The sequence below is a fragment of the Coregonus lavaretus genome (genome assembly GCF_964263955.1).
Source record: "Coregonus lavaretus genome assembly, chromosome: 1".
Classification (NCBI taxonomy): Eukaryota; Metazoa; Chordata; class Actinopteri; order Salmoniformes; family Salmonidae; genus Coregonus; species Coregonus lavaretus.
The window spans coordinates 23,742,634-23,752,895 of record NC_139988.1 but is presented as its reverse complement, the minus strand read 5'-3'; the positions used below and the strand labels follow the sequence as shown (position 1 = coordinate 23,752,895).

The following is a 10,262-nucleotide window of genomic DNA, read 5'->3' as shown; positions in this document are numbered from 1 at the left end:
TGGATACTTACGTAAAGAAGGTATTTCCGTTTTTTATTTGTAATACATTTGCAAATATGTCTAAAAACATGTTTTCGCTTTGTCATTATGGGGTATTGTGGGTAGATTGATGAGGACATTTTTTTAATTGATCAGTTTTAGAATAAGGCTGTAACGTAACAATGCTGAAAAGGTAAAGCTGTCTGAATACTTTCCGAATGCACTGTATGGTTTCCACCGACTCCTTGTGGATTTGTGTAACTCGATAAGAACCGCATTCTCCTTAAATAATAACAAATGCCGACATGAGTTTTGACTTTTGACCCACACACAAACATTATTACATTTATGTTCAATAAATTAATAATCTTTGTTCTTATATCATTAACATGTAGCTCTAAGTGTAAGTGCAAGCAAACGAGCTGCGACGAGGTAGGCCTTCATTCAGCACTTTCAAAATGGACACAGACAGAAATTCAGATAGATGTTAGTTCAGATAAATTCAGCAAGATGTTGAGGCCTTAACTTCACTCTTCTTTAAGTCACCACAGAGAGAGGGAGGGAGCGAGCGAGACACAGTTAGCCTACCATTTGTAGTATTTTATTAGCCCTATTTGGTCTAAAAAGGAAGGAAAATACAATCACGAAGATCCACTTTTATAGACAATAGGCCTATACCGACGCACAGACAGCGCACTGCGCAAACAAAAACAACCCTCGCAATATCAACTGGAATTACATGGGTCTATTACTGAACTTGGCAAACATGGTTACAGACCCAACAACATTATATATACTGAACAAAAATATAAACGCAACACGCAACAATTTAATAGATTTTACTGAGTTACAGTTCATACAGTATGAGGAAATCAGTAAATTGAAATAAATTCATTAGGCCCTAATCTATGGATTTCACATGACTAGGAATATAGATATGCATCTGTTGGTCACAGATACCTTAAAGAAATGGGCCTCATGATCTCATTATGGTATTTTTGTGCATTCAAATTGCCATCGATAAAATGCAATTGTGTTCGTTGTCTGTAGCTTATGCCTGCCCATATCATAACCCCACCATGGGGCACTCTGTCCACAATGTTGACATCAGCAAACTGCTCGCCCACACAACGCCATACACATGGTCTTCGGTTGTGCATACTGCCAAACTCTCTAAAATGACATTTGAGACAGTTTATGGTAGAGAAATTAACATTAAATTCTCTGGCAACAGCTCTGGTAGACATTCCTGCAGTCAACATGCCAATTGTACGCTCCCTCAACTTGTGACATCTGTGGCATTGCACATTTTAGAGTGGCCTTTTATTGTCCCCAGCACAAGGTGCACCTGTGTAATTATCATGCTGTTTAATCAGCTTCTTGATATGCCTCACATGGATGGAGTATCTTGGCAAAGGAGAAATGCTCACTAACAGGATGTAAACAAATTTGTGCACAACATTTTTGAGAAATAAGCTTTTTGTACTTATGGTAAATTGAGATATACAAACTATGGCATAAGGGAACGATGAGCTGAGCAGATAAGAGGCAAGCCGTAATTTCAATTAAGACATTAATGAGCAAGCTAAGACAGACGTAGTCGATATGCCCATTTGTTCAGCAGTTTTGAAATGGACAGCGACAGAATTCAGAACATGGGCCGTTCTTACAGTATTCTCCCTGTACACCAAGTCAGAACCGTAGGATAAATAATGGTGGCATAGAAGCAGACAATGAAAGCTCTTACAATATTCGATGATGACATTTCACTGAAACAGGCTATAAGCTACATGTGCACCACCAAGTCAGAACAGTAGGCTAAGTTCTGAGGGGGAGAGGGACCAAATTCTTAGGCTGAGAGACATGGGCTACTAACGGCTTACTGCACAACATACACTTAGTATTACTTTCTTAGTTACAGTATACACATCCTGGCATATTATATCCTTTCTGCAGCAGCATACAATACATATTGTTGGACTCACCGTTGTGCTGCTCAATTGAAAAGTGGCGCGTTGGTCCTTCTTGTGGGCAAACTGTCATCAAAGTCTGGCAGTCTCTGGATTTATGGTGCTTTCAAGACAACTGGGAATTCGGAGAAAATAAACAAGGTTGAATCATGATGTCGGTGACCTTCAGCAGTGGTGTAAAGTACTTAAGTAAAAATACTTTAAAGTAGCCTAATAAATAAGTTTATTTGGGGTATCTGTTACTGTTTATATTTTGACTACTTTTACTTCACTACATTCCTAAAGAAAATAATGTACTTTTTACTCCATACATTTTCCCTGACACCCAAAAGTACTCGTTACATTTTGAATGCTTAGCAGGACTGGAAAATGGTACAATTCACGCACTTATCAAGAGAACATCTCAGGTCATCCCAACTGCCTCTGATCTGGCGGACTCGCTAAACACACATGCTTCGTTTGTAAATTATGTCTGAGTGTTGGAGTGTGCCCAACAATCTGTAAATTAAAAAACAAGAAAATGATACTGAAGTATATTTTAGCAATTACATATAATTTTGATACTTAAGTATATTAAAACCAAATACTTTTTGACTTTTACTCAATTAGTACTTTTTACTGGGTGACTTTCACTCGTGTAATGTTCTATTAAGGTACTGTATCTTTACTTATAGTCAATTATGACAATTGGGTACTTTTTCCACCACTGATGTTCAGGTTGATGCTCTAGAAAGAGGCCAGAGTTCCCGACTTAGAATTCCAAGTTGGATGACCATTGAAAACGTATTTTCCCAGTCTGAGCTTTTTTTTTTTTTTAAGAGTTCCCCAGTTGTCTTGAACGCATTGAAGTCGGAGATTTCCCAGTTGTTTTGGACGCCGCAGAAGTCATGCTGGATTGACAGCATGGCCAATGCATTCAACCTTTCCTGATCCATGGTGTTGGGTGTGAATGTTTATCCTTTTAATCTTAGAAAGAGACCCTTTCAGACGTTTTAAATCCTTAAACCCAGACTTGGACCACACCCCGCTCCACCGAATAGCAGGCAGGGGAAGCAAAATAGTGATCGCTTTGCAACGCTCACAGTTAGCCACTGAATCTTTCCAAACCACTCATTGTTGAATTTGCAATTTTCTACTTACTGTGTAATGTTTATGTCCAATGGCAGATGAGCACCGATACATTTTATCTATAATTTCTCTTCATATGACAAGGATTGAAAAGGATTTGCCAGAAGATTGTCGACATGATTCATGATGACTGCTTGTCTAGCTAGTTAAGATTTTGAAAGTATGACGTTGACATGATCAGTGATGTAATTTTATCTGTGGCCAATGACCTTGAGCCTTCTTGGACGGGCACTTCTAATGTAAATCTATGACAGCACCCAAGTGGGCTTGAACTGCCTAGCAGTGTTGCCAACTCCTCAGTAAGGAAAGTAGCTATTGGCTGTCCTAAAAGTCGCTAAATGACGTCATCACCTAATTTGCATAATTGGTTATGTGCATGTAATTGTGATGGACGCTGTAGGAGAGAGGAATAACGTTGCGGGAGAGACAAAAAGTGAGTAAAAAGCTGCGCGAGGACTGGGCCGCCTGTGAGTGCTTTGGGACGGGGGTGGGGCCCCCACTGCTCGTTGAAAAGAGTAAGAACGATACGTGCTTTCGCGTCAGTCTCCAATAACACCAGAAAAAGGTCGCTAGATTTGTCACGAGTCACTTTTTTGAAAATGTGTCGCTAGAGGGGTCTGAATACTCGCTAAATATAGCGACAGTCGCTAAATTGGCAACACTGCTGCGTAGCGCTCCCTGTAGATTCTGCGGTGACATAGTGTCCCCATGAGTGACAGAACACTGAGCCAATCACAGCGCAACTAGCGAAGATTACAAACGCCTACGCTCTGCGCTTTCCCTGGCTGATCCTCCACCACAGACAGCACCGAGCTAAGCTGAAACACCGGCATTTTGGAGCTGCCTTACTCAAGAAAGAGACCATGTTTGTAGTCGGCTTTATTAACTCAAGGATTATTACGTATAAAGAAAAGTAAAACATTGTTTGCAAACTGACATGGGGGGGTGTATAGAGAAAACACCAAGTCAGGTACAGGCTTGTGCATATAAAAAGGAAAGGGTCTCATCAATGCGTTGCCTTTTGATGTCATTTTTAGAAGTGTATAAACTTGCTGAAATTGTAATATGCTGTATTGGCTCAACATTAAATGTATTTGTGTCTTGGCTAGCTCTGTGAAGGAGCGAAGCCAACCATTACAGACAAGCTCTCGCAACATCTGACCTAATAACAGTCCATAACAACAAATGTACCACATTTATTATTAGCGTTCACCTGAAGCAGTTACAAGACATCTTGTGAGGGTTCACAAAATAATGCACTGAGACTAATTTATCAAGCTAGTGGAATGCCCTTTATCCAACCCTCCTCTATCGAGCCATAATAGACTCCATCAACACTGGGTACAACCAGCTCACAACAGAGGACTAAACCACAGTTGGAGGAGGGGGTAGGATAACCTGGTGGAACCAGCCTGATCGAAACAATGTTAAACACAGCGATCAGTTTGGTTCCACCAGGCTAGGGTTGGGATGGAGAAAGTGAAGAATTGTATTTGTACATCAGGAATGATAGAGACCATATGACAACACAGGGAGAGAGATGGGATGATCAGATCTGCCACCACAGCTGTGATTGATTTATTCTTACAAACCAGAACCAGGCAAACGGCAGCAGCACCAAGCCGAGAGCCGGGAAGCAACTGCACCGGGCACCGCAACGCCCCCGCCAGCCACCTCACCATCATCAGCACTGCATCGCACCTTAACAGCTAACCAGCAATACTCAACTGCTACACAACTGCGCCTATTGCACAAAAGATGACACAAGAGGGGGTTAGAATTCACAGGAAAGTAAATGCATACCAGAGACATAAAAAAATGTATCAACAATATACACTGAGTATAGTAAACCTTAAGAACACCTTGACAGACTGACCAGGTGAAAGGTATGACCCCTTATTGGTTTCACTTGTTAAATCCACTTCAAATCAGTGTAGATGAAGGGGAATACTTTTTAAGCCTTGGAGACATGGATTGTGTATGTGTGCCATTCAGAGGGTGAATGCACAAGACAAAATATTTAAGTGCCTTTGAACAGGGTATGGTAGTTGGTGCCAGGTGCACCGGTTTGTGTCAAGAACTGCAACGCTGCTGGGTTAACGCTCAACAGTTCCCCGTGTGTATCAAAAATGGTTTATCACCCAAAGGGCATCCAGCCAACTTGACAACTGTGGCAAGCATTGGAGTCAACATGGGCCAGCATCCCTGTGGAACGCTTTCGACACCTTGTAGAGTCCATGCCCCGACAAAATGAGGTTGTTCTGAGGGCAAAGGGGGAGGTGCAACTCAATATCAGGAAGGTGTTCCTAATGTTGTGTACTCAGTGTACATACATGCATAAAACAAAAAACATAGTATCTGCACTGCTAGGTAGGTTAGCAAATCACACAATGTTAGATATTTTTTTATACAATCTTGGCTTATATGGTTTCCCTCTACATGTTGCTAGTTTTGCTTAGAAAATAATGGAAAACATTTTCTTTAGGGTCACTGTCTTTGCTAAATTCAACTCTGCAAAAAAGAATAACAGCAGTAACTCAATAGGGGAATCCTTCTGTAGAGAATAAAAGACTACTAAATTAAAAAGAAAAAAAGTGTAGCGACATCACCATAAATAATGTATTAACAAGAAGTTGAAATCAAATTCATATGCAACAAACCAGCACTAACAATGAGACAAAAACCACTTCACCTCACAAAACCTTTAAACATGTCCTTGACTCTAGTCAACGGCATTACACGCATTGGTAAATATATAGTACAGAGTCTTTCAGGGCAACAAACCAAAATGAAGCATTTAAAACATTTTAGACCAAGTCACAACCTTTTGGTCAGTATTCTGTTGGGCATAGAAAGGTGTCCACTGGCAGACTTATGCTCTGGTCGACATCCACAGAGAAGATGTCTCAATCGTCTGACATCTGGAAAGAAAACAAGACAAGCTGTGTTGGTGGAGGTCAAAAGGGTAGGCTGCTTATTTGAGAACAGTTGATTGTCTAGTTGTGTTAATCTAAAGTCAGATAGAAAAACCCCTTTCTCAGCCATTCCATCGAGGGCTCGTCAGTTTGTTTTTAAATGGTGATCTAACATGTCAGTTGTCCATGTTACTGGCAAAGAACAGAGTTCCTAACAGCGTTGGTGGTCTTCACACTACAAGGCCCCCCCCCCCCCAACTCAATTTTAATCTTATTTTTACTCAGGCATTTATTGGACAACAAACCTTGGGGTCCTCCCTCCTGCACCAGTGAGACCAGACACACACAGCGGTACAGCCAGCAGCATTCTGTCTGTGGTCCTGTGAACATACAGTATCTCACCAACTGACAGCACGCACCACCATTGACGACCTGCTCCATAGCAACCGCCATCCCCCCACCAACAGCCTTAGGCAGGTCGCGTCACAACACACTAACTGCTCTTACACTGCCATCTGCCACACCCCCACATCCTCTCGGTTTGACAACAGGACACCGCAGCTTGGAGGAGAGAATTCCACATTTAGGTTTGATTTCAGCACCCCGCAATAAATACACCCCATCTCAAAAAAATTATAAGCCCTGGCCCATTTTATAAATAACAATTTTAGCCAACTATACCCCTGACCTGCTCTGTAGATAACATCCACCCCAAACCAATGTTGGCTCATGTGACAGTTTGGTTGGGTTTAAAACATTGGTAGACACCCACACACTGTTGAATAAATCTGTGGGCACATTCAGTGTGCAGTGCAGGTATCCATCTCTATTTCCTGACTTTACTTTTTGTAGCTTGCACGTTCTACACATTACTTAATGTTTGTTCTGTACACTACTTAAGTTTCCAGTTTCCTCTACAACACCAAGTGAAACGCCAGGGTCATGATTCTGCAGTTTTGACTGGTACACTGCAACGCTGGTGACTAAACCCAAATATTCAAGAGACTATTAAGGTTGCAGAACACTGTAGTGTCCTACCATAGAGTTCCTATAATTGTTCCTTATGTAATTATGTGTCCTACATTCAGCAAACCATAGAGACTAGTGCCCAAAATACGTTTTAGCATCGCCATTGAGGACTTTTATCACTTTGAAGTAGTCAACTGGGTGGGACTTCCTATGGGTTAAGGAAGGATCACATAATTTCATCCAGGTCATCTGGATGGATCAGCAAATTAATTATACTAGTGAGAAAACATTCCATAACTGCAGGTGGCAGTAAATCGTCAACCTTTCAGTTTGTTTACCAACTCAGAAGTAGTAGAAGATGTACTACTTCAAAACAGGACATATGCAATGTTGCATCCTATAACTATCTCCATGACTCAAACATATCTGTGGCTGTCCGATGGTCACCCCCATTCTCCCCTCCCCTGTGTACCGTCTTACTGGGTCCGGGTTGGAACTGTTGTTACTAAGACTCGATTCCGTTGTCCTCGGTGGATTTGGGCATGCTCTTGGACCTCGACCTTGACCCTCTGTTGGAAGCCGGGGTGCGGCTGCGGGACCTCGATCGGGACGGGGACTTGCTCTTGCAGGGTGTGCGGGACTTGGAACGGGATCTAGAGGAGGAACGAGACCGGGAGCGGCTGTAGTCACGGCCACGGCTGCGGCTCCTGCTTCGGGAACGACTGCGTCTGCGCCGGCGGGGGCTGGCCGAACGACTGGGGGGGGGGGTTAGGAGGAAAATGTAGAAATGTTTAGCTAGATAAATGTGTTTTTGATTAACTAATTACAATATCGTCATTGCAACTTGCAAACTCAACTGATAACGTGGTAGCTAGCTAACTAGCCCAAAGGCCGGCAAATGACGATATTGAGTTGCTTCATCTTACAGTCCAATGGGAATTTATGTAGCCGGCTACATGCTCATATCCCCCATGGACCGGTTTGTAAATAAAACAATTTCCATTCAGGCTACAAAGGTTTTTATTTCCTCCTTACCCGCCTTCTCGCCATTAAATAGAGTTAAGGAGGAAATCAACACCTTTGCAGCCTGAATTGAGAATGTTTTATGTACAAACTCGGGGATATGAGTGTATAGCTGGCTGAATACATTGCCTTTGGAAGGTAAGATTAAATAACTAATTATCGCCATCTGCCGGCGTTTGGGCTACTAATTATACTAGCTAGGTAAATTAAAAACCATTGCAAATTTGGCTGAAATTGGCCAGTACATTGAAGTTACAACAATGTTACAATCGCTAGGTACACTTGGCTAACTACAATGTTTTTTATTGATTTAAACTGGTCCCTGAGCTTACCTTCTGCTCCTGCGACCGTAGCCTCCATGCCTCCTTGGGGGTCCACCGCCGCCTCGGCGCCCGAAGTGAGAGTCTGGTGGCCGGCCATAGCGCGCCATCTGTACTCGCAGTTCCCGCCCGTCGAGCAAGGCCCCATCCATGGCGTCCATCGCGTCTTCAGCGTCGCGCTTATCGTGGAACCGCACAAAGGCGAAACCGCGGCTCTCCTTGGTGTACCGATCACGTGGGATGTACACGTCTCCCACCCGGCCATACTTCTCGAAAACTCGGCGTAGGGTCTCAGGCGAGGTCCGGTACGTGAGATTGTCCACTTTGAGCGAGGACATACCCTCGACATCGGGCGGAGGCCTTCCGTAGCTCATCTTTGCTCCTCAAAATGAGACAACCAGACGAAGATCAAAATCGTTATTTTAGATTTGTTTTTGTTTTGCCAATTTCTAGGCCCACCTCACCCCGTTCTCTCAGCTGCTCGTATATGAAATGGCGGCTCTGGAGCTTCCTTTTTCTTCTTCTTCTTCTTCTTCTTCTTCTTCTTCTTCTGTGGATTTTAAATGGCGGTTGGCAACCAACTTTAAGGTGCATTACCGCCACAAACTGGACTGGAGTGTGAACCAAAAACAGTGAAGGTCTAAATCCTACCCAATAATCTCCCTAAGGAAACGAAATACATAATTAAATACCACATCCCCTGAAGATTTCCCCAGCAGTTAATCCTGGCTCTTCAACCCCATTACTCCTCAAATCTAATAACAATCGCTCCCTTTCTCTCACATATTTCTGGCACTGAAATAGAACATGTTCCACTGTCTCCATCTCCTCCTGACAATGATCACATCTCCCAGTTGGATGTTTCCCCACCACTTTCAATGTAGTATTTAGCCTTGTGTGTCCCAGTCTCAGCAGAGTGACTACACTTTCCTCCCACCTCTCTCAGCCTGAGGACCTCCCTGCCCCCACTTTTTCCTGGATCTTATACAGGTGTCTTCCCTTACTCTCCCTGTTCCACAACTCTTGCCACTTATTTTTAACCACTGTTCTTATTAATCCCTTAGCTTCTGCTTTACTGACAATTCCATCTCAACATTAGGATGTTTAAGAGCCTGCTTGGCAATAATATCCACTTCCTCATTCCCCTCTACTCCCACATGAGCTGGTACCCAGAGGAACATCACAAATACCCCAATCTGTTTCACCCCATACAAACACTGCAAAACCTCTTACAATACATCCTGTCTGCTCTGAGACACACTTGAATTTAAGCTCATCAGTGCTGCACTGGAGTCAGAGCAGATGACTACCCTGTCTGGCCACACCTCCTCCACCCACTCTGCAGCCAATAGTATGGCCAACAACTCCATTGAGTAAACAGATAAATGATCTGTTGCTCTTTTTGTCACTGCCACCTTAAACTCAGGAACACTAAAAGCTGCTCCTGTCCTCCCTGTTTTAGGGTCCTTAGATCCAACTGTGAATATATTCAAGAAAGCATAGTATTGTGTTCTTAAATGTTCACTTACAACTGAATCTACTCCTTCCTCAACATCTCTTACCCTCTCAAGCAACCTTAGATCTATCACTGGTTGAGGGAGAAACCAAGGTGGGATAGCAGGAAGAACCACAGAGGGGCTAAACTCCCTCTCAAACAACCCCATCTCTCTCACCATGGAATTGCCTATCCACCCAAAGCTTGTATTCAGATTGTGTTCATGTTCCCAGCACTCTAGTAGCACCTTTTTTGTAGGATGTGTAACCTTTTGTCCTTGTAGATTTACCCAATATGTCATGGCTAGCTGTTGTCTTCTTAACTTTAACAGCATCTCTCCCAACTCTACCTGCATCGCTGCCACTGGGGAGGTCCTGAGTGCTCCACAACATATTCTTAGGGCTTGGGCCTGGATAACATCTAGCTTTTTAAAAGATGTCTGAGCTGCTGATCCATATGCTAT

The 10,262-nt window shown here is 43.0% G+C and overlaps 1 protein-coding gene across 7 annotated transcripts; it reads right to left on the bottom strand.

The window, feature by feature from the left end:
• Nucleotides 1–4,258: 4,258 nt before the first annotated feature.
• LOC311129095 (serine/arginine-rich splicing factor 2-like) lies at nt 4,259–8,856 on the bottom strand. 7 transcript variants are annotated; one of them, XR_014613259.1, is made up of 5 exons: nt 8,317–8,856; nt 7,434–7,716; nt 5,902–5,998; nt 4,533–4,821; nt 4,259–4,475 (listed from the first exon to the last, which is right to left on the bottom strand). XR_014613259.1 is itself a non-coding variant. In XM_084161374.1 (3 exons), the coding sequence occupies exons 1-2, from the start codon at nt 8,676–8,678 to the stop codon at nt 7,467–7,469; spliced, it is 612 nt and encodes a 203-aa protein (XP_084017500.1). In that variant the 5' UTR covers nt 8,679–8,856; the 3' UTR covers nt 4,259–5,998; nt 7,434–7,466. The 7 variants fall into 7 exon arrangements, 2 of the variants coding, with proteins under 2 accessions (XP_084017500.1, XP_084017501.1); XR_014613257.1 differs by having other exon boundaries at nt 4,533–5,998; XR_014613258.1 differs by having other exon boundaries at nt 4,259–4,821.
• Between the last annotated feature and the right edge of the window lie 1,406 nt (nt 8,857–10,262).